The 24,247-nt window shown below is 44.2% G+C and overlaps 2 protein-coding genes and 1 long non-coding RNA gene across 6 annotated transcripts in view; 2 read left to right on the top strand and 1 right to left on the bottom strand.

Moving 5' to 3' along the window:
- LOC102991921 (uncharacterized) overlaps positions 1-11,061 on the top strand; it is a 22,202-nt gene extending 11,141 nt beyond the window's left edge. Inside the window, exons 1-4 of one of the 3 annotated variants that reach the window (XR_008619188.1) lie at positions 8,320-8,866; positions 8,972-9,091; positions 10,551-10,658; positions 10,975-11,061. This is a non-coding gene — a long non-coding RNA (uncharacterized lncRNA). Of the gene's footprint in view, positions 1-8,319; positions 9,092-10,550; positions 10,659-10,974 lie in introns of those variants that run through there. The other 2 variants (XR_008619189.1, XR_003682845.2) reach the window with 2 other exon arrangements.
- PRKRIP1 (PRKR interacting protein 1) overlaps positions 1,075-24,247 on the bottom strand; it is a 33,701-nt gene continuing 10,528 nt past the window's right edge. Inside the window, exon 6 of one of the 2 annotated variants that reach the window (XM_055090261.1) lies at positions 1,075-2,865. In XM_055090261.1, coding sequence (XP_054946236.1) covers positions 2,555-2,865 — 311 coding nt within the window. In that variant the 3' untranslated portion in view covers positions 1,075-2,554. Of the gene's footprint in view, positions 2,866-10,926; positions 12,137-24,247 lie in introns of those variants that run through there. The other variant, XM_007126373.4, reaches the window with a different exon arrangement.
- On the top strand, positions 12,143-18,341 carry LOC112064625 (small nuclear ribonucleoprotein G-like). The gene has a single exon (XM_055090262.1). The coding sequence runs from the start codon at positions 14,875-14,877 to the stop codon at positions 15,097-15,099; it is 225 nt and encodes a 74-aa protein (XP_054946237.1). The 5' UTR covers positions 12,143-14,874; the 3' UTR covers positions 15,100-18,341.

Raw genomic sequence — 24,247 nt, forward strand, 5'->3', positions numbered from 1 at the left:
AGGATTGTAGTTCTTCTTGCTTCTGCTGTCTGCCCTCTGGTGGATGAGGCTATCTAAGAGGCTTGATGGGAGGGACTGGTGGTGGGTAGAGCTGACTGTTGCTCTGGTGGGCAGAGCTCAGTAAAACTTTAATCCACTTGACTGTTGATGGGTGGGGCTGGGTTCCCTCTCTGTTGGTTGTTTGGCCTGAGGCAGCCCAACACTGGAACCTACCTGGGCTCTTTGGTGGGGTAATGACAGACTCTGGGAGGGCTCACGCCAAGGGGTACTTCCCAGAACTTCCGCTGCCAGTGTCCTTGTCCCCACAGTGAGCCACAGCCACCACCCCCGCCTCTGCAGGAGACCCTCCAACACTAGCAGGTAGGTCTGGTTCAGTCTCCCCTGGGGTCACTCCTCCTTCCCCTGGGTTCCGATGCGCGTGCCCTCCAAGAGTGGAGTCTCTTTCCCCCAATCCTGTTGAGGTCCTTGCAATCAGTTCCCACTAGGCTTCAAAGTCTGATTCTCTAGGAATTCCTCCTCCCGTTGCCGGACCCCCAGGTTGGGAAGCCTGACGTGGGGCTCAGAAGCTTCAGTCCAGTGGGTGGACTTCTGTGGTATAAGTGTTCTCCAGTCTGTGAGTCACCCACCCAGTGGTTATGGAATTTGATTTTACTGTGATTGCGCCCCTCCAACCATGTCATTGTGGCTTCTCCTTTGCCTTTGGATGTGGAGTATCTTTTCTGGTGAGTTCCAGTGTCTTCCTGTTGATGATTGTCCAGCAGCTAGTTGTGATTCTGGTGTTCTCGCAAGAGGGAGTGAGAGCACGTCCTTCTACTCTGCCATCTTGGTTCCTCCTCTGCATTATGGTTTATCATAGGATATTGAATATAGTTCCCTGTGCTATACAGTAGGACCTTGGTGTTTATCCATCCTGTATATAATACATCCACTAACCCCAACCTCCCACTCCATCCCTCCCCCAACCCCCCCCAGCCCAACCACTAGTCTGTTTCATAGATAGGTTCCTTTGTGTCATATTTTAGATTCCAGATACAAGTGTATTATATTGTATTTGGCTTTCTGACTTACTTCACTTAGTATGATAATCTCTAGGTGCATCCATGTTGCAGCAAATGGCATTATTTCATTCTTTTTTATGGCTGAATAGTATTCCATCGTATGTATATGTGTGTGTATATATATACACACACCACATCATCTTTATCCATTCATCTGTTGATGGACATTTAGGTTGTTTCATTGTCTTGCCTGTTATGAATAGTGCTGCTATGAACATAGGGGTGCATGTATCTTTTAAAATTATAGTTTTGTCTTCTGGATATATGCCCAGGAGTAGGATTGCTGGATCATATGGTAATTCTTTTTTTTTTTTTTTTTGCTGCACCACATGGTATTTGAGAACTTAGTTCCCCGACCAGGGATTGAACCTGTGCCCCCTGCAGTGGAAGTGCAGAGTCTTAACCACTGGACTGCCAGGGAAGTCCCTCATATATGTGGTAATTCTATTTTTAGTTTTCTGAGGAACCGCCATACTGTTTTCCACAGTGGCTGCACCAACTTACATTCCCACCAACAGTGCAGGAGTGTTTGCTTTTCCAAAGAGCAAATTTAATCAGATTGAGAAAATGCAGAAACAAAGGAAAGCAGTCAAGCAAGACAAAATAATAGTTTAGCCATAAAACAAAGTCAAGAACGTTTAGTTCCTTCTCCAGGGATACAGATAATATCCTGAGCCATACCCTTGAGTTGTTTTGCAGAAACTAAACCCCCACCAGTTGGAGGAAGTTAACTGCATGCTGACCACCAGCACGTAGACCCCAGACCAGTTGGAACCAGAAGCCCGATAACTGTGATTCTTGATACATCATCCTGTTATCTCATCATCAACCAGAGCATTGTACAGGAGCTGATTACCCACCTGTGACCCTTTCCCTCACACTGTTCTTAAAAAACCTTCTCTGAAAGCCATCAGGGAGTTTGGGTCTTTTGGGCACGAGCTTCCCTTTCTCCTTGCCTGGTGCCCTCAGTAAACACTGTACTTTCCTTCACCACAACTAGGTATCAGTAGATTGGCTTAGTTCAGTAACAATTTTGGTGACCCAGATGGAATTCCCATCCAGAGTGGGTGTGTCTTGCCTGTGGCACATAGGCCCCTGGCTGGTTGCAGCTCTCAGATCCTGTCCAGCAGCTGTCTGAGCACCTTTGTCTCAGGGACAGTTCTGAGTGCTTACTGCTGACTTGGTGTCACTGGCCCATGGCACTTTCAATTCCATGGTGAAGGAAACAAGGCTCTAGTTCTGGTCTGTGAGATGTCTGGTAAGTAGTGGAACCTTGCAGGTGACCACACAAGGATATTCTTCCCTACTGGGTTGCCTTGAATGGAATTTTTCCGTTGGGGGGTGGGGGAGGAGAAAGCATAGAACTTGGTGGTCTGGTTTTGAGCAAAATACTTAAAAAAATTTTATTTATTTTGGCTGCGCCAGGTCTTTGTTGTGGCACGTGGGATCTTTTAGTTGTGGCACACAGACTCTTAGTTGCAGCATGCATGTGGGATCTAGTTCCCCGACCAGGGATCGAACCCAGGGCCCCAGCACTGGGCGCACGAAGTCTTACCCACTGGACCACCAGGGAAGTCCCCCAAATGCTGCTTTAATTGGAGTCTTCTCTTCTGGGTTGAGGAATCCTTCAGCCATCCCACACTGCCCTTGAGGTGATTGGGAAACTCCCTGTTAAACCAAGGCTCGTTGGTACCCCTATCTGGAACAGCAGGTAGGAAATCTTCCGTTCTTGTGCTAGGGAACTGTGATCCTGAGAGGCCTCTCAGCACTGGGTTGCCTGGTTCTGATCTGGTTCTGGTAATACCAGCTGTAAGAAAAAAAGGGAAATCGAAGCTCTATTGCATCTTGTAGTCCCCTGGGGTGTATTTTACAAAACTGGGAAATCTTCAGCTATGTTTCTATGAAAAGAAAGATGACTTTGTTATAATACCACATGGCCAGAATGTTTAGACTGGGGAAAAATGGCCAAGATAAAACTCTTGACATTTCAAAGTTTTTTAAAAAAAATTATTTTATTTTTGGCTGCATTGGGTCTTCGTTGCTGCACGTGGGCTTTTCTCTGGTTGTGGTGAGCGGGGGTTACTCTTCATTGTGGTGTGCAGGCTTTGCATTGTGGTGGCCTCTCGTTGGGAGCATGGGCTCTAGTAGCGTAGGCTTCAGTAGTTGTGGCACACGGGCTCAGTAGCTGTGGCTCGCGGGCTCCAGAACGCAGGCTCAGTAGTTGGTGCACAGGCTTAGTTGTTCTGTGGCATGTGGGATCTTCCCGGACCAGTGCTCGAACCCGTATCTCCTGCGTCGGCAGGCGGATTCTTAATCACTGCGCCACCAGTGAAGCCCCAAAACTTTTTTTTTTTTTTTTTTTTTGCATATGCAGTTAGAGAAGTCTGGCTTGATTTTTTTAAAAAAATTCTGTTTTTGGGGGGATGGTGGTGGGAAGAATTGGGAGATTGGGATTGCCATATATACACTAATATGTATACAATCGGTAACTAATAACCTGCTGTATAAAAAAAAATTCTTTTCAAAATTCTGGCCCTGAGAGAGCAAACGTACTCCTAGGTAAAAGGTTAAGTTATAACTCTTATTTCCTTGAAATGCAAATACAGCTCACATTGTCTGAGACTGTGGTCTTAGGTTACTTGGTATTACCTGAAACTGAGAGGAAATGGCAAAAGAAGCGTTTTAAAACTCAAGTAAACTTATTCCAACTGTTATAATGTGTTTTAGACATCTAATTCATGACTGGTTTAAAATGAAACTCTGAGATCTCTAGTTCTGTCTTTTTTTAAAGAAATTAATTAATTTATTTATCTTTGGCTGCATTGGGTCTTTGTTGCTGCATGCGGACTTTCTCTAGTTGTGGCCAGAGGGTTTTTTACTCTTTGTTGCGGTGTGCAGGTTTCTCATTGCGTTGGCTTCTCTTGTTGCAGAGCACGGGCTCTAGGTGCACAGGCTTCAGTAGTTGTGGCTCGCAGGCTCTAGAGCGTAGGCTCAGTAGTTGTGGCACATGGGCTTAGTTGCCCCATGGCATGTGGGATCTTCCCGGACCAGGGCTCAAACCCGTATCCCTTGCATTGGCAGGCGGACTCCCAACCACTGCGCCACCATGGAAGCCCTCTAGTTCTGTCTTTAAAAATTAATTTGTAAATGAGCTCTAATTGATTGGTTCAAAGGAAATTAAGTGCTTATATAAATTCTCAGGAATACAACAGAAATTAACCCAAATGAATTTCAAGTTCATGTGATCTGGGGGAATATTCAGTATTACACTAGGTTTTATACCAGATAATAAGTTTGGTTTAATACAGACCTGTCTTTAGAGTCATGAATATTAAGTATAATACTTTTATTGTACTTAGGTTTACTGAAAATCAATAAATTCTCATTATCCCTGTTGCAAAATTTGTCAGCAAGAAAAGATTAACTTGGTATGATATTGTCATAATAGAAATGGGATAAAAGCTTTTAGATATGGACTTCCCTGGTGGCGCAGTGGTTGAGAATCCGCCTGCCGATGCAGGGGACACGGGTTCGTGCCCCGGTCCGGGAAGATCCCACATGCCGTGGAACGGCTGGGCCCGTGAGCCATGGCCGCTGAGTCTGCGCGTCCGGAGCCTGTGCTCCGCAACGGGAGAGGCCACAACAGCCAGAGGCCCGCGTACCACACACACAAAAAAGTTTTTAGGTGAACTCTTTAGGTAATAATTGTTTGTTTTTCCAGATTTTTGGTAACTTGAGTTTTCCTAAATGAAGGTAAAATGATGAAAATTAATTGAATGTCTAAATCATTTTTAAATAAGATGAAATACTGGAACACTTGCTAAACAAGTCTGTTCACCTACTTTGGTTTTTCTCTAGCAAGAGGACAAAAGATATGTCTAATAAACCCAAACACGTCTTGTACCACATTGAAGAAATTGTGCTACGAGAAAATGTTTTTAGGTTATAGAAGATGTTCCTAAGTTTGCTAATCAGAAAATGCTGGTATGAGAAACATTTCAGTTGCTTGCCTCTTGGTTTTTGCTAGAGATTAAAGTTTTTAAGGGTTAAAAATTGTGATAGGTAATTAAAAACTACTAGAAATAAGGGAAACGTTTCAGTATGTAAAGAAAGTAGGATATATGTTGTTGGCAAGAAGGTATGAAAAATGGAGATATTTTTGTTTAAGAGTAGATTTGTCCTAGAGCTGGTTGTTTCTGGATGGGGAAAGAATAAGGCACAAACTCATATGGATATAGGAAGTTGTGGAAGAGGAACCTTGAGAAAAGAGTTTTGTTCATGGTCAGAACTGGATAAGATTAGATTGAATTCAATCTAAGTAAATTAATTTTGTTATTAAAAGTAAGCTGATAGGGCTTTCCTGGTGGCGTGGTGGTTAAGAATCCTCCTGCCAATGCAGGGGACACGGGTTGGAGCCCTGGTCCAGGAAGATCCCACATGCCGTGGAGCAACTAAGCCTGTGTGCCACAACTACTGAGCCTGTTCTCTAGAGCCATGTGCCACAACTAGAGAAAGCCTGCACGCAGCAACAAAGACCCAATGCAGCCAAAAATAAATTTATTTTAAAGTATTTATTTAAGCTGATACAGGACTGGAGTTTGGTTTTTTTGTTATGAGAAAGTTTTCTTGGAATATTGAGCTGCTTTAAGTAAGACTTTCTTTTATTATTTTTAAATATTTTGTCCACACCATGCGGCTTATGGCATCTCAGTTCCCTGACCAGGGATTGAGCCTGGACCACAGCAGTGACAGTGCTGAATCCTAACCACTAGAACACCATGGAACTCCCAATAAGTCTGTTTCTTAAGTGAGCTGTTGTAACCTTCTGTATTTGCGTTTGAAATCTTCACTGTCACTTTAGTTAATACTTTCACAATACTTACGATTCTACTTGACCAAACGTTTTAAAAAAAACTATTGAAATAGTTGATTTACAGTGCTGTGTTAGTTTCAGGTGAACAGCAAAGTGATTCAGTTATACGTGTGTGTATATATACAAATATATGTATGAATACATGTGTATTCTTTTTTAGATTCTTTTCCATTATAGTTATTACAAGGTATTTGTTTAAAATTAATTATATTTGGCTGCGTTGGGTCTTCATTGTGGTGAGCTGGGGCTACTCTTCATTGCGGTGCGCAGGCTTCTCATTGCGGTGGCTTCTCGTTGCGGAACATGGGCTCTTGGTGCGCGGACTTCAGTAGTTGTGGCTCGTGGGCTCTAGAGTGCAGGGTCAGTTGTGGCGCACGGGCTTAGTTCCTCTGCGGCATGTGGGATCTTCCCGGACCAGGGCTTGAACTCGTGTCCCTTTCATTGGCAGGCGGATTCTTAACCACTGCGCCACTAGGGAAGCCCCATTACAAGATATTGAGTATAGTTCCCTCTAGTATACAGTAGGTCCTTGTTGGTTATCTATTTTATATTATAGATAGCAGTGTATATATTTTAATCCCAAACTCCTAACGTATCCCCCCCACTCCATTTCCCCTTTGGTAACCATAAGTTTTTTATGTTTGTGAGTCTGTAAAGTAAGTTCATTTGTAGGATTTTCTTAGATTCCACATATAAGCAATATCATATATTTGTCTTTCTTTTCATTGGCAGGCGGATTCTTAACCACTGTGCCACTAGGGAAGCCCCATTACAAGATATTGAGTATAGTTCCCTCTAGTATACAGTAGGTCCTTGTTGGTTATCTATTTTATATTATAGATAGCAGTGTATATATTTTAATCCCAAACTCCTAACGTATCCCCCCCACTCCATTTCCCCTTTGGTAACCATAAGTTTTTTATGTTTGTGAGTCTGTAAAGTAAGTTCATTTGTGGGATTTTCTTAGATTCCACATATAAGCAATATCATATATTTGTCTTTCTCTGACTTCATTTAGTATGATAATCTCTAGGTCCATCCATGTTGCTGCAAATGGCGTCTCATTCTTTTCTACGGCTAATATTCCACTGTGTATATATACATTACATCTTTATCCATTCGTCTGTCCATGGACACTTAGGTTATTTCCATGTCTTGGCTATTGTGAATAGTGCTGCTATGAACATTAGTGTGTATCTTTTTGAATTACTTTCTACAGGTCACTGGATCATATGGTAACTCTATTTAGTCTCTTTTAAGGAACCTCCATACTGTTCTCCATAGTAGCCGCACCAATTTACATTCCTACCAACAGTGTAAGGGGGTTCCTTTTTCTCCACATCCTCTCCAGCGTTTATTATTCGTAGACTTTTTTTTTTTTTTTTTTTTTTTTTTTTAGCGGTACGCGGGCCTCCCACTGCCGCGGCCTCTCCCGTTGCGGAACGCAGGCCCCGGACGCGCAGGCCCAGCGGCCACGGCCCACGGGCCCAGCCGCTCCGCGGCACGCGGGATCCTCCCGGACCGGGGCACGAACCCGCATCCCCTGCATCGGCAGGCGGACTCCCAACCACCGCGCCACCAGGGAAGCCCTATTCGTAGACTTTTAAAAATTAAATTATGGCTCTGCGGGCTCTTCATTGCGGCACACTGGCTTCTCTAGTTGTGGCACGCGGGCTTTAGAAGGCATGCGCTCTAGAGCACGGGGCTTCAGCAGTTGCAGCACATGGGCTTAGTTGTGGTATGTGGGATCTTAGTTCCCTGACCAGGGATGGAATCTGGGCCCCCTGCATTGGGCACATGGAGTCTTAACCCTGGATCACCAGGGAAATCCCTGTAGACTTCTTGATAGCCAATCTGACTGGTGTGAGGTGATACCTCATTATAGTTTTGGTTTGCATTTCTCTAATAATTAGTGATATTGAACATCTTTTCATGTACCTGTTGGCCATCTGTATGTATCTGTATGCTCTAGACATAAGGAAACCTTTCCCTTTATAACAACTTGGTAAGTTTTACCTCTGTAAGTGGAAATGAAACATTTATCTTTTCTCTTGACCTGATCCCTCCAGCAGTTGGAAACTCAAGAGTTCCAACAGCTTTATCAGCTGAATAAGGAAGGTCACCTCCTGACAGGAGCAGGAGTATTGAGATATTTTAGGAACCTTGAGAAGGAATTCTCTCATATCTACAGATACTGCAGGCAAAATCTGATGGCAAGTCGTTGATATGATTTTCCTGGCCTCAAGAGGTTTTTAAAAAGTTCAATTGATGATATTCCTTAAGAAAAGTTCTAGCACAGCCAACTGAAAAGAGCCCATACGACCAGCTACACTTAGTTTACTGAAACTAGACTTAATTTGGCCCATTCAATTGATATTCCTTAAGAAAAGTTCTAGCACAGCCAACTGAAAAGAGCCCATACGACCAGCTACACTTAGTTTACTGAAACTAGACTTAATTTGGCCCAATTTGGAAGAAATGAGGATAAATTAGAGAGAGATTATGTTTTGATAATATATCTTTGTGGATATTGAGGTTTTGTATTATCTACATCCAAGATGACCTTGTTGCTATATTATAAAGTATTTTAATTAAGTTACTAAAGGAATATTCTAAGCTTGTTTCTGCAACTGATCACAGTAATCTATCTCTGGATGAAGATCAGATGCCCTATGATCCACAACCAGGAGATTATACATACTGGAAAGGACATCACTTATAAGACTCTCTCCAACCTAAATGAAAGAGCCCTTATCAGGTATTAAGTAGCTCATGCACAGTGAAACTGAAAGAAACTGACTCTTGAATTAATATTTCCCACTCAAGGGCTTCTGTACTGGACTGGTCGATAGAAAGGACTGCCGACCTCAAACAACACCCACATGAGAAAAAGACAACAGCAGTGGTAGACAGCTGACCCAAGAATCTGGACCAGGTCTGTTAAGATCCATCCTAATTCAATGGAACTGTTCACCAAATGTGTTTCCCTATCAAAATGGAAAGTTTTTATTTCTAATATACTTCTGACTCCAATGTTCAGGATAGAAAGGAAATTCTCCAGTGAAGCTGAATAACTACTCACGATGTGTATCACTGCTTGCTACTGAAAGATCTGCAAACAAAAAAGGGAAAATGATGGAGGAAACTTTCACGTATTGAGGTATGGAGAAGTCATTCTGGCTTATAAGGTAAGGCTGTTCTAGTTTATCAAACACACATTGTACATCTGTTTTAACCATTAAAGAATGCATTTAAAAAATCAGAATGAAGTAACTGTGGTTCAGGCATCCAAAATGGATCTGGGTGCCTATTATGGACACGGTTTCAGACACATTTCTATATAACTGAGAACTTGAACTTTCTGAACTGTATCAGACTCAAGGACACTATCAGCTGCTATGAAACCTTTCTCTTTAGGAATGGTAACAAGCAAGACAGCTCAAGCTATAGCCTCCCCGCAGAAGGCACTAGATTCTTTATAGTACTAGATACTAAAATTGCTTTATTTTGACAACAAAAAAGACGTGCAGTGGCCAATAACTCCTGTTATGTATATGTTAATACCCTTGGAGAAGCTGAAACACAAATAAATAGAGTTAATTCAAAATCCTACTTACAGAATTTACATAAAAAGGACCCCCTCTGAAACTCATTTTCCTGGTTGCCATCTGTAATAGGAAGACTTTTGGGGTACACTACAAGGGTGCATTTTGATCATTATCCTCATTGTAATATGTCTAATTTTCAAATGTTTGTCCAGGTGCTGTGACAAAGCAGTCAGAGGTAATGTTTTCATAATACAAAATATTGATGCTAAGCAACTTGAGAAGTCTTTAAAAATGGAAAGTCAGGGACTCGGGACTTCCCTGGTGGTCCAGTGGCTAAGGCTCCGTGCTCCCAATGCAGGGAACGAGATCACACATGCTGCGACTAAGACCAGGTGCAGATAAATAAAAAATAAACAAACGTATTAAAAAAGTCAGTGACTCTCTCCTCTAATCCTGAAAAAGGTTGTTGCCTCTCTTCTCCTCAGGCTTGAGGTGTTTGAAAGAAAAAGGCTGACTAAAACCAAGCAGGACCCTGTGGGCCTTCCTAGAGATAGACACCCCCCACCCCCCGCCCAATGTCCCCTGTTTTAGCCTCCTAGGCCTTCCCTGAGTTCCAAAGAGCAAATTTAATTAGAAGTAAGAAAATGCAGAAACAAAGGAAAGCAGTCAACTAAGGCAAAATGATAATTTAGCCATAAAACAAAGTCAAGGACTTTAGTGCCTCAAGGGCTATAAATAGTATCCTGAGCCATTCCCTTGAGTTGTTTTGCAGCAATCAAGACCCCCGCCAGGTGAAGAAGTTAACTGCATGCTGACTACCAGCTTGTAGACCCCAGACTGGTTGGAACCAAAAGGCTGAGATTCCCAAAACATCACCCAATTATTCACCATTAACCAGTCTTCAAAAGCCCTTCTCTGAAAGCCGTTGGGGAGTTTGGGTCTTTCTTTTGAGCACAAGCTGTCCGTTCTCCTTCCTTGGCACCCTGCAATAAACTGGGTTGTGATACCAGAAAGTACAATGTTAGTTGCTGAGTGTTGGGTGACCTGATCCAAGTTTCTGGTTGCTAACAGAAATACGAAGAGTCATTCAACCTAAGGTACTGATAACCCCCTAAGTACCATCAGAAACCATTGGAGGACCTTTTCTTCCTGAACATCATCTTCTGACATCTAGTAAAGGTAAAAACAACTATCCAGTCTGGCACCCTCCCGTCTGTCTAGTCATTTGCCCACCTGTCCAGCACATGTGCTTTGGTATCTCATTGAGCTCTTGGCCAGGGGCACCGGGCAGAGGCAGGGAGTGCCTCCAGTGTGTAAAGTGTGTGTCATAACTCTTATTACTTTGAATCTGGGGAGAGAGAAAGAAACCAACAGTTCAAAGCTAGATAGGAGGACACACAACTAATCAGCCAGTCCCCGATGAAAGAGAAACACGGCTTTCAAGATGTACAGTCAGGGTGTGTGCTAATTTATTACGGCTAACTTGCCATTTCAGCTTCCTGGGAAAGAAAAATTCCTGTGACTTGAACTGCGGAAAGACAGAAGTTATCACAGCTGTCACATGGCTCAGGGTGGAGCCAGGGAAATCAAGAGAAGTAAGATGTTTTAGTTTCCCTTCACTCAAAACCACTATTTCCCTAATTCTAGCAAACTCCACAAAAGGCACAAAATAGAGCTAGAAACTTGGAAATATCCAGAAAGTGAGCAAAGGCTCTAAAATTAGAGACCATCCCTGTTCCTCCTGTTGGCCTGAAAAGACACCTTCAGTCACCCCCCATTTTCTGTTTAGACCCCCTCTTTTGGCCAATGCATCTGCTTCCCCTGCAGCGCAGCTAGGATTCCCCAGGCCATCTCCTCTGGTCCAGCCCAGGCTGGATTCTCTACCTGCTTATTTTCTACTCACCAGTTGTTTTTCCAAAGCTCCTCTCACACGTTAAGGTCCTTTCTTCGGGCTCAGCCCCAGTTAAGGCCCACATCTCCCTCTGCACACGTGTGCTGGGAGGGAGCACGTGTTCTGGGGTGCAGTCTGCACCCCAGGTCACGTGCCCTGCAGTGAGAGTTAGCTCCACGGCCAAGGCCATTTCCTTCAACGAGTCTGGGAACAGGCCCCATCCCTCTCATGTCGTTTCACAGCCTTCTCTACAGTTTCTGTGATTAACATTTAAAGGTCCGAACAAAACCTGGACTTTTTCTGTTCTTTACTAAATAAACATTCGCTTCCCAGAAACCAGCCCCAGACTCATCAGGGTCCAGTTATGTGAGAACGGGCGCCGGGAGACACATTTCCCCCCTTTGCAGCGAGAACATTAGCGAACCCTGCCTGGCAGTGCCCTCGAGTGTCCAGGAGACGGTCCTCTCTCCCACAGGCCCAGTCCTGCCAACAGGGGGGCTGTGAGCCCTTAGGGTGGACTCCTACTTGCTTCTATCCAATGAGGCTTTGGGAGGGAAACGAAACTGAGCTGAAACGGAGGTTGCTCCCTTCCCCTTGAGGCCTGTGGAGATTTTCTGAGGTCCCGGTCACTGGGCGGGCCAGGCTCCAGACAGCTGCCATGGCCAGCACTGTCATCGCCCCATGATGAAACTGGGCTCGTCCTCCTCCTCTGTTCCAGATGCCACCTCAGAGCCACTGGATGGCTGCTCCTGGGACTGACTGGATCCTGTAATCACACGACATTTGGATTAGAGAGACACAAATCTTAGAGTATCCCCTGATTAGCGAATCAAGGGGTACTCCAAGAAAGGACTGCTGAGGAAAACCCAGGAAGCAGCTGTTCCTGGACTGTACAGGGAGGAGCCAGAGAGGTCCTCCTATCCATCAGTCCCCATTGCCACTCCTGGGTATAAAGGGCCAGTCACAGAACTGACCTCCCACTGCTGGAGGGTGGGCCTCATCCTTATGAAAATGTCCAGCACACATGAGATCCTGATGCCCCCCCCCTCCATAAATCAGGCCTCGCTGCTTTTTATATGATCCCCCCTAAAGTCTGTCACCTTGGCAGGGCGACGTCCACAGCAGCCCTTCAACATTTAGCGCTAGGCTGACAACACTCCTGCTGACGTCTCCAGCTCTCACCCCAGTCTGCAAAAGGAGTCTCAAAAACCTTGTAGCAGAGGGCTCTGCCTACAACAGATATGTTGGCTTCCCGGCTCTTCCAACAGACGCAGAAAGCCTCTCTCTGACACTCCACGTGCAGCTCTGAATCCCAGTGTCTTCTCTGGCGGTCTGCCAGTCTACCCTCGGTGCAGCTGAGCTGGCTAAGAGCCGAGCACAAAGACATCTTGTTCCCAACTCCTCCTCTCTTCTTGGGAGCAGGGCAGCAGGCGAGAGCTGGGACGAGGCAGAGCCCAAGCCCACACCAGTCCTCCAGCTCCCCGTCCACGCCAGAAGGCCACTTGCAGGCACCGTGGGCCTCCTCCTGCAGAAACTCACTCCAGCATCCCAGGGCCTACAGGCACCCAGAGCTTTGCTACTGTTGTTGTCACAGGGCTGAGGAGCTTCAAGGCCTGGGGGTGCCCAGGGCACAGCACAGTCACAGTCACCTGCATACCCTAGGATGGGACACTAAAGAGCACTCATGGCAAGGGGTTGACATCATCTCTATGATTTAATTATTTAGGATTCCTCCATCTTAACCTCATGCCAAAAAGAACAAGAAATTTTGGAAGTACAAATGAGGAGCACGTTTTAGTAGCTAAGATTTGTTGAACACCTATTATGTGCCAGGCACTGTGCTTACTGTCTTTGCATATACATACCGTCTTAACTCTAAACAACAGTCTATGAGATAAGTAACACTCCTCTATATACATTTTACAGATGAGGAATAAAGCTCAGAGAGGTTAAGTAATTTGTTAACCAAGGTCTCATAATCAGTAAAAACCAGGACCTAGGATGCAAACCTGGACTATTTGACTTTCAAGTCTCTGGTACCTTGCCTGCAGAAATGCATAAGGAAACGGAGGCAAAAGAAAAATGACACGAAAGCCATAAAAAAGAATGAAATAATGCCATCTACAGCAACATGGTGAAGTAAGTCAGACAGAGAAAGACGAATACTATATGATATCACTTATACCTGGAATCTAAAAAAAATGATACAAATGAACTTATTTACAGAACAGAAACAGACTTTGAAAACAAACTTATGGTTACCAAAAGGGAAGTGGGGGAGGGATAAATTAGGAGGTTGGGATTAACATATACACACTACTCTATATAAAATAGATAATCAACAAGAACCTACTATATAGCACAGGGAACTCTACTCAATCCTCTGTAATAACCTATATGGAAAAGAATCTGAAAAAGAATGGATACATGTATAACCGAATCACTTTGCTGCACACCTAAAACTAACACAACACTGTAAATCGACTATACTCCAACATAAAATAAAAAAGAAAAATGAGGTGAAAACAGGAATGAGGTGAGCCTACTGAGTGGATAAGGAAAATGTGGTCTATTCATACAGCGCAATGATTCAGCCTTAAAAAGGAAAATTCTGACACAGGCTACAACATGGATGAACCCTGAGAACATTATGCTGAGTAAAACAGGCCAGTCACAGAATGACAAATCGTGTATGATCTCTCTTGTAGGAGGTACTTAGAGTAGCCAAATTCAGAAACAAAGTAGAAGGGGTGGTTGCTGGTGCTGGGAGGAGCAGGAAATGGGGAGTTGTTTAAAAGATCTAGTTTTTGTTTTACAAGGTGAGAGTTATGGGAATAGATGATGATAATGGTTGCACAATTTGAATGTATTCAGTGCCACTGAACTGTACACTTAAAAATGGTTAAGATGGTGAATTCGGTGTTATGTGCATTTTACCAAAATTAAAAAAAAAAAGGAGGGGAAGAAAGAAAAAAAAGAAAGGAAGAGAGAGAGGGAGGGGAGGGAGGGAGGAAGGAAGGGAGGGAGGCAGGGAGGGAGGGAGGGAGGAAATGCTATGCAGAGACTGAGTGAAAAACTATAGATGCATCAAAAACATAGCTCTGAACTCCTAGGGCAGAACTCCCTAAGTGCTCTCATGTCATGGCACTCATGGAAAAGGACAGTATTTCTATGGCATGTGGGGCAACTGGTCCAAGGCCATGGGCACTCAGTCTCCACCCCGAAGGCAAGGGGATCAGGGTCTCTGCCATGTGTAGTCCATTCCCCATATACCAGCGGGGGAGCTCTGCTCTAGAACCTGGTCTCCAAGGCTGAAACTGCTGATTACTTGTTTTGTTCCATAACTTAGTCATACTTGGTCAGCCTCAAGCCTCTCTAAGAACCACCAACCACATCCATAGAGATCTGAACACAGCAGGACAAGAGCATAGGCTTTGATCTTTCATTCTGATCTTAAAGAGACAGCAAAACAGGAGGCATCTTTGAGCTCACCGAGTAGACATCATGAGCAAGGCTCGCCCTCCTGAGTGGAAGAAATTTATGGAGAAGTTGTCACTAAACTTAAATGGTGGCGGACATGTCCAAGGAACACTGTGGGGCTTTGGTCCCTTTATGAATCTTGCGATAGATGAATGTGTGCAGATGGCAACTAGTGGGCAACAGAACAGTACTGGAGTGGTGGTAATACGAGGAAACAGTATCATGTTAGAAACCTTGGAACCAGTATGAACAATGGCTGTGTTCACCAGAGAAATCAACTGCTTCCACATGTCCCCTCCACATTTTACTATGATAAAAACTGGCTTGTGTACATTTTATTACTGAACATTTTTATTAAATAAACTTTTGTAATAGTGGAAAAAAACCCAGTAAAATACTCATTAACCTGGATGTTTGTGGAACGGGGTGTTCCGGATGCCTGAAGTGCTGACTGACAGAGGAGGACCCAGAGCACTCCCTGTGACTGAAAAGCTCCTGAAAATGTTATACCTCAATTAATAGTAAACACACTTGTTTCCTGTATGTCGGAGGCAGGTTGCTGGGGCCTGGAAGTATCTCTCTCAAAGAGGGGAAACCTAGGAATGTGCTGCACATTCAAGTCATTTGGTAATTCAACAAAATCATTTCATTCTCCAATGAAAAGAAATAGGACTCAGAGAAAAAGCTGATTCTAGGTTAGGGACAGGAAATACACAAGACAAGTCTGGACTATCTTGTAGTACCAGAAACTAAGGAAGTGCTGTTAAAAACAAAACAAAAACCCTCGAAACTCCACCAATAATGGGAGTATGTAAAAGGGACATGGGCCATCTGAAAGAGCTCCCAATGGCCAAAGCTGGAAGAGTTTGGGCAAGAAAATGAGGTAGTACTGGCTTAAACCTAAAGTATAAAATAAATAGCCCAGAGTCTCTACTGATAGAAAGAAATGAGGGGGAAGACAAAGCCATGCAGAACAATTTCCAATAGCTTACGTAGCTCCTCCGCCCTCACGGAGGGGCCATATAACCCACCACTCCTTAAGTATGGGCTACGCACAGTGAATTCTTTCCAAGGAGTACAGCGTGGGAAGGGGAAGAAAAGAGTCACTTTACACAGAGAACCCTGAAGAGCACTGCCTGAGCCGGTGATCAAGGGCGACAGCAACTGTGACAAGCCATCCTGACAAGCACCCAGCCCTGACATAAGAATGGTACTTTATCTCTGTGGTCTTCCTCCCCAAAATAAATAACTCATGAGAAAAACGTCAGACAAATCCCAACTGAGGGACATTCTACAGAACATCTGACCCTCAAAACTCTCAAGGTCTTCAAAACAAAGTCTGAGAAACTGTCAGAGCTAACAGGAGCCTAGGGCTACATGATGACTAAATGTAATGTGATATCCTACATGGGATTCTGGAACAAGAAAAAGGCATTAGTTAAAAATTAAGGAAATATAAAGTATGGACTTTAGCTACTACATGTATCAACACTGGTTCATTAGTTGTGACAAATGAACCATATTAACTTAAAATGTTAACAACACAGGAGACTGGGTATATGGGAATTCTTTGTACTATACTATCTTCGTAACATTTCTGTAAATCTAAAATCATTCTAAAACAAAATTTATTAAAAAAAAAAAAAAGACACTGCCTACCCTCATGGAACTGAGATTGCAACTGAATAGATAAGCACGTTACGTGATTCAGCAGATTCTATAACCAAGTCTGTGCAAAACCCTGTGGCGCAAGGTGGAGGCTGGGTGGGGAGGGAGATCAGGAAAGGCTTTACAAAGAGAGGAAGGTGCAAGATGAGAAGTTTTCCAAGCAGATGGGGGGTCGGGTAGCATGAAAACGGAAAGAGCTCAGAGGCCTGAGGCACGAGGAGAGGTGGGAGAACAGAGATGTTAAGGAGAGGACACGTGGAAGGGAGTGGCCAGAACAAAATGGTGGAGAGACCAGAAAGGGCAAGAATGCAGGAGCTACTGACTAGGTTTCAAGCAGGATCACCTCGCGGGTAAGCACAAGGCCAGTGGAGACACATTATCTGGGATCAAATCCCGGCCTGTCACTCACTCCCGCTAGCTCTACGGGTGCCATTACCACTTGGTCCCTAAGGTCAACTGTAAAACGGGGATAACGTCACTGCCTATCTCACAGGGCCGCTGTGAGGATTATGTTAGTTAATACCTGCAAAGCACCTGAGAACTGGGGCTACACAATAAATGTTCAATAAATGCTAAGTATTGTTATTGTACAAGCAGAAGAATGAATGACAATCCAACCTCTGTTTTTGTTTTGTTTTTTTTTGCGGTATGTGGGCCTCTCACTGTTGTGGCCTCTCCCGTTGCGGAGCACAGGCTCCGGACGCGCAGGCTCAGCGGCCATGGCTCACGGGCCCGGCCGCTCCGCGGCATGTGGGATCCTCCAGGACCGGGGCACAAACCCGTGTCCCCTGCATCAGCAGGCGGACTCTCAACCACTGCGCCACCAGGGAAGCCCCAACCTCTGTTTTAAAAAGAGCTCTGGAGGCTGTTCAAGGTGGGCGGCGTCGGGGGTGGGGTGGGAAGAGAGTGGAGGCTGCTACCACAGTCCTGCCACATCTGGAGATACAGATATATATTGACTGATTGGCTGTGCCGGGTCTTAGTTGCAGCATGCGGGCTCTTCGTTGCAGCATGGGGACTTCTTAGCTGCGGCATGCATGTGGGATCTAGTTCCCCAACCAGGGATTGAACCTGGGCCCCCGCACTGGGAGCACGGAGTCCTACCAACTGGACCACCAGGGAAGTCCCCTGGATTTATATTTTTGTAAGGTTTTTTACTAAATCCTCAATGAGACCTTGACTTCCTCTGAAATCACATTTTTATCCATGTGGAGGAATATGGCAAGGATATGGTAAAAGTGTACACCACTGCACACTGTTGATGGCAGTAAAAACTGGTACTACTCCTTTGGAAAGAAACTGGCAATACATTTCAAGAGCCATGAACTCTTTTTACACTCTGTGATCTAATTATTCCCACTGCTGGAAATTTATCTCAAGGAAATGACCCAGAAAGGGGGAAGGGAGACAGGTGCATAAATTCACTAAAATATCTTCTAAAGAGAAAAACTGGAATCAATCTAATGTCTAACAAAAGGGAAAATGTTAGGTGTATCATGGCATGTCAATTGCTGGATATTATCAGTCACTGAAAAAATTATGAAGGACCAGAAATGCTTATAATGTTAAACAAGCAAAGGGGAAACTGTTCATACACTACAATTATCATTACATACAAATGACATGTGCATATAGAGAGATTAAAATAAAATGGACAGAAAGAAAGGTGATCTATGAGGATAATATTTGAGCTTTTTCCATAACTCTTATGCTATTGTTTACATAAAATTTTAAAATCTAAGAATCTGAGATTTTATTTAGACTATAGGAATACTAGGTAAAATGCCACTGAGTATAATTGAAACTGATGTTAACTTTTTTTAAAAAACCAGATGAATGGGGACTTCCCTGGTGGTCCAGTGGTAAAGAAGCTGCCTTCCAATGCAGGGGACGTGGGTTCGATCCCTGGTCGGGGAACTAGGTTCCTATATGCTGTGGGGCAGCTAAGCCCGCACGCCGCAACTATCGAGCTCACGTGCCTCAACTAGAGAGCCTGCATGCCACAAACTACAGAGCCCATGTGCTCTGGTGCCCGCACGCCACAACTACAGAGCCTATGCATCCTGGAGCCTGTGCACTACAACTCGAGAAGAGAAAACCTACACGCCACAACTAGAGAAGGCTTCACGCCGCAATGAAGAGCCCACACCACACGAAAGATCCCACATGCCGCAAATGAGACTTAACTCAGACAAAAAAATAAAACAAACAACGCAAAAACAAACAAACAGATGAATGAATATGCTAGGGAAAAAAAATCCTTTTGTACTATGGAATTGCAAGGACATGGGAAAATATGTGTGATACAATGTTATATGAAAAAATAGGACAACTGTAAATATGATAATTATATAAATAGGTTTATATAATAAATATTAAAATTGAAATTTAAAACATCATGAAAATGTTAAAGTGATTATTTTTAGTAAGAATTATGGATAATTTTTATTTTTGACTTTATTTTCTGCATATTCTAAAAATTTCTAAAATGATCATATATTACCTTTGTTCTCAAAAGACACAAAGGCTATGGATAGTTTTCCAACATAATACGTATAAGAGTTTTGGCACTGAAACAAATAGTTCAATCCAAAACATAAATTGAGGGGCTTCCCTGGTGGCACAGTGGTTAAGAATCCGCCTGCCAGTGCAGGGGACACGGGTTTGAGCCCTGGTCTGGGAAGATCCCACATGCCATGGAGCAACGGAGCACGTGCACCACAACTACTGAGGCTGCGCTCTAGAGCCCGCGAGCCACAAGTACTGAGCCTGCATGCCACAACTACTGAAGCCCGCGTGCCTAGAGCCCGTGCTCCACAAGAGAAGCCACTGCAACAAGAAGCCCGCGCACCGCAACGAACAGTAGCCCCCGCTCGCTGCGACTAGAGAAATCCTGCGTGCAGCAACAAAGACCCAGCACAGCCATAAATAAATTTATTTATTTATTAAAAAAAAAAACCCATATAAATTGAGGGCCTTCCAAACACCAGATACCAGCTGAGATATGAATTTTATTAGCTAGGGACAATTTTGCCCCCCTCCCCCACGAGGGAACACTTGGCAATGTCTGGAGACATTTTTTTTTTTTTTTTTTTTGTGGTACGCAGGCCTCTCACTGCTGTGGCCTCTCCCGTTGCGGAGCACAGGCTCCGGACGCGCAGGCTCAGCGGCCGTAGCTCACGGGCCCAGCCGCTCTGCGGCACGCGGGATCTTCCCGGACCGGGGCACGAACCCGTATCCCCTGCATCGGCAGGCGGATTCTCAACCACTGCGCCACCAGGGAAGCCCTGGAGACATTTTTGATTGTCAATGACTGAGGGGAGGGTGGGTGCTGCTGGCATCTAGTGGGTAGAAGCCATGATGCCCTTAAACTCGTACAATGAACAGGATATAGTCCCTTACAGCAAAGAATTATCTGGCCCAAAGTGTCAACAGTGCTGAGGCTGAGAAACTGCTTCCCCCCACTCCCAGTTTTGAAATGATTACAATAGGTTTAGTGAACATCCATCATCTCATATAGATATAGCATTAAAGAAACAGAAAAAAAATTCTTGCTTTTGATGAGAAGTCTCTTAACAACTTTCATTCATGATGTACAGCAGTATTATCTTTATCACGTTGTACATTACATCTCCAGTACTTATTTATCTTGTAACCAGAAGTTTGTACCTTTTGACTACCTTCATCTAATTCCCCTTCCTCCCATTCACCCACCTCTGTAGCCACAAATCTGAACTCTTTTCCTATGAGTGTGTGTTTGCTTGTTTTTGAAGTATAATCGACCTACAACACTGTATTAGTTCCTGGTACACAACACAGTGATTCAGTATTTCCATACATTTCAAAATGATCACCACGATAAATCTAGTTGTCATCTGACACCATACAAAGATATTACAGTTACTGACGATATTCCCCACACTTCATAGCTGTGACGCATTTACTTTGTAACTGAACGTTTGTACCTCAGTCTCCCTCACCTATTTCTCTCCTCCCCGCCACTGTCAAGGAACTGCCCTTGACGTACTTAGTAACAAATCACCTTAAGGTCACCCTGGGTTTCTCTGGTAGGTGAGCCTGTGTCAGGATAAGTAACACTGGTATCAGAATTCATCGTTTTGGGAGTTCAAGGTGTCACAATAATCCAAACTGGCTTAACACCATCCTGTGGTGTCATTCAGACAAGTCCCACGCTGCAGGGTGTCCTCACTGAACTGCTGGACCAGCACGGACAACAAGTGGGGATGTTTCCTCTCCAACAAGAGAACGGAACTCCTAGCCAGCTGCCCCTTACCACTTTATAGGAGAAGAGCCAAAAAGCTCGAGTAATTTATCACCAAGTCCCTCAAGAACCCAGAAGCGCACAGAAGCCACCTTGTGGCACCACTGATTATCACCACATTAAGTTTCTGTTCACATCAACCACCTAGAAAACCTACTTTCCCTTTCACAAAATGAAAAATAAGGAAGGAAACAGAGGGTGAGGTAAGAGGCACACAAACCATCCTTACTAAGTTACCCCTATAGCACTCTCTATCCAGGTCATTTGGTGCGAAGCATATACACCCATGTATTATTACTAATCATTTTTTTAATAGGTACAGGTGCTAACTTCACAAGTAGAAGAGCAGGGCTCATGTATCATAACAATGATTTTCAAATCTGTTTGACTGCAGCCCACAGCCCACATAGAAACTGAAGGACAATTTCACAAAACAGTTATTCAGGGTGTGATGCATTCTGATATTTTCTAGTCTACTTTATGCATGTTTGAAAAAACCATGAAAAACCCAACATCTGTAACCTCTAAGCTGATTTCATGACCCAGTGAGTAAAGGATCACATCCCTCAGTTTGAAAAAAACACTGTGCTACTATGATGCAACATGGGCACAAACATCTATCTTTCTGATAGAACTGAAGCTCAGGATGGGGGAGACCCAGTGAGAGGGCACAAGGCCGTTTTAAACAGGTTAGAGGTTCTGGATGAAATCTACCATCTCATATACTCTTCACAGCCTTGGGCAAATTAAAGAAAAGTGACTGAAAACTGCACGATCACATGCACCTAATGTGTAAAAGGGGCTAGAAAAGGGGGATTTAAGAAACCTCAGCTCTGGGGACTTCCCTGGTGGCGCAGTGGTTAAGACTCTGTGCTCCCAGTTGCAGGGGGCCTGGGTTTGATCCCTGGTCAGGGAACTAGATCCCACATGCATGCCGCAACTAAGGAGCCTGCCTGCCGCAACCAAAAGACCCAGCGCAACCAAATAAATAAATAAATATTAAAAGAAAAAAAAAAAAAAAAGAAACCTCAGCTCTGGGATGTTGCCTCCTGTCTCCTTCAATTCTAGAGCTGATTACTAAAAAGTTATTAAGTGATTCCAAAGACCCACTACAGGTTCATTAAGTACAAACTCAGAGCAAACTAACCTGTTTCTTGTTTTGAAAGGGTTCTTAGATTTACTGGTGAGGGAACCGCCCCTCCTGCTGCCCAAATATGCTGTATCTTCATTACAGCAAGGTGTTTGGCAAAGTTATCAAGCTGTGGAATTTTAGATCTAGAAAGAGCTTATCATTTTACAGACTAAAATTAAAAAAAAACACATCTGCTCAAACAGGAGATGCTAAGGTCAGGGTGGGCCAGAGTGAGACCTGAGCCTAGAATCTATGCCTACTGTACTTACTCCCTGACCTCAAATTATCTTAGTTTAGAATGACACCTCGGTGGCTAAGAGGAAAGTAGAGTGAGTCTAGGTGATTCTTAGCTGGAGAATAACTCCACCCAGAGTTCTAGTGAACAGGTCCATGTTGGCCTAGATGGAGCTCGCTAGTGGATGCTGGAGGGCTCTGGCCCTGGCCCAGTCTGGCTCAGCATTTTTACCAATGACAAAAGGAGGTATGTTTATCAAACCTGCCTCTGACATGGTAACATGCTTAATTCGAGAATCAGAATTCAAAAGGATTTTGGAAACCTGAATCAACGGAGCCAGTAACACCAAGCTGAAATGCACAAGAGCTAAATATCAAGTCCTGTAATTGGATTCAAAAAACCAAATAGAGGGTGGGTTCCAGGTAAGACAGAGCAAGCACATTTGACCCCGTTTCTCCACTAAACACAGCTACAGAACCTGGACAGAATGCATGGACTCTGAAAAGCACACAGACTGGGGAAAAAGAGCAGAATACAAAGTACCACTGGAACAACATTGTGTTTCCTGTTTTTTTTTCTTTCTTCCCTCCAGTATCCCGCAGCCTGGACTCAGGGCAATCCAATACGCAGAGGTGGAAACTGGGTACAGACACAGTTCCAAGAGAAACCTCCTACTTCTGATTCAAGGAGTAAGAAAGCGGACTCCTAATCCTCAGAGGAAGGGAAATTCTTGTGTTTCTTCTTTTCTCTCCATTCTCTCACACCCTAGCTCCCAGGCAGTCCTGCCAGTGTCAGGATGGCCACAGCGACTGCGGTGCAATAGGGGCTTGCATGTGCAAAAACTTTGAAGGAGGGGAACCTTCCTCTCTGATCAGAGGAGCTGTGGTCCTAAGATGGCCGGGCAAACTCTGTTGCTTTTCTTCTCTGTCCTCCCACCACTCAGCCCTGGATGCAGGCGCAGCTGTACAAAGTATGTGGCAGAGTAGGTAACTAAAGCCCCAACTTTCTTTCTTAAATATTTATTTATTTATTTGGCTGTGCCAGGTCTTAGTTGTGGCATGTGGGACCTTTAGTTGCGGCAATGTGGGATCTAGTTTCCTGACCAGGGAACAAACCCGGGCCCCCTGCATTGGGAGCTTGGGAGTCTTAGCCACTGGACCAACAGGGAAGTCCCCATACGGGATCTTTTTTAGTTGCAGCATGTGGGATCCAGTTTCCTGACAAGGGATTGAACCCAGGCCCCCCGCATTGGGAGCCTGGAGTCTTAACCACTGGACCACCAAGAAAGTCCCAAGCCCCAACTTTCTGGCTGGAGGTCTGAAAAGGGGAGCCCCAAGAAACCAGAAACTACAGGGGAGCTCATGGAGAGAAGATCAGAAGAGACATCATAAAGTTCTTTGTAAATTCCTGGGCCCGCCCTGACAGCACATGCATGGATCCGCCCCAATCGTCATGCCAAACACTTTGAGAACCGAACTCAAAGAACTAAACCCTGACTGGCCACTGGGTGGCACACACAGGACACATCTGAGAGCACAGCAAAAGCTTTAAAAACCAAACTGACGTTGGAACCACAATCTACAGAAGGCTGGTCAGAACCTGTGTTCCGAACACAACCAGGTTGACTGTCTGCTAAAACAGATATCAGCAAGACCAGAGCCTCATGATATAATACTCAAAATGTCCAGGATCCATAGAAAATTACTTGGCATGTGAAGAATCAGGGAAATCACAACTTGCATGGCGAAAGACAATCAACAAATGCCAATGTCAAGATGCCCCAGATTTGGAACTACCAAATACTTACAAGTAGCTATTTAAATATTTTTCCAGGAAGTAAGAGCGAAGACTCTTGAAACAAATGGAAAGATAGAAGACTGCAGCAAAGAAACAGAAGGTATAAAGAAGAATCGAATGGAAATTGAAAAACTTTTCTGAAAAACATAATTCACTGGATAGAATCGATAAGCAGAATGGAGATGACACAGGGAAGAGACAGCTCGAAGTCAGATCAATAGGACTTATCCAATATGAACAACAGAGACAAAAAAAGATTGAAAAAAAAATCCCCAATTTAACA

This window comes from Physeter macrocephalus, chromosome 14 (genome assembly GCF_002837175.3).
Source record: "Physeter macrocephalus isolate SW-GA chromosome 14, ASM283717v5, whole genome shotgun sequence".
Classification (NCBI taxonomy): domain Eukaryota; kingdom Metazoa; phylum Chordata; class Mammalia; order Artiodactyla; family Physeteridae; genus Physeter; species Physeter macrocephalus.

Coding starts and splice junctions, on each gene's coding strand:
- LOC112064625 (XM_055090262.1), top strand. CDS start 14,875: ATGAGCAAGGCTCGCCCTCCTGAGTGGAAGAAATTTATGGAGAAGTTG.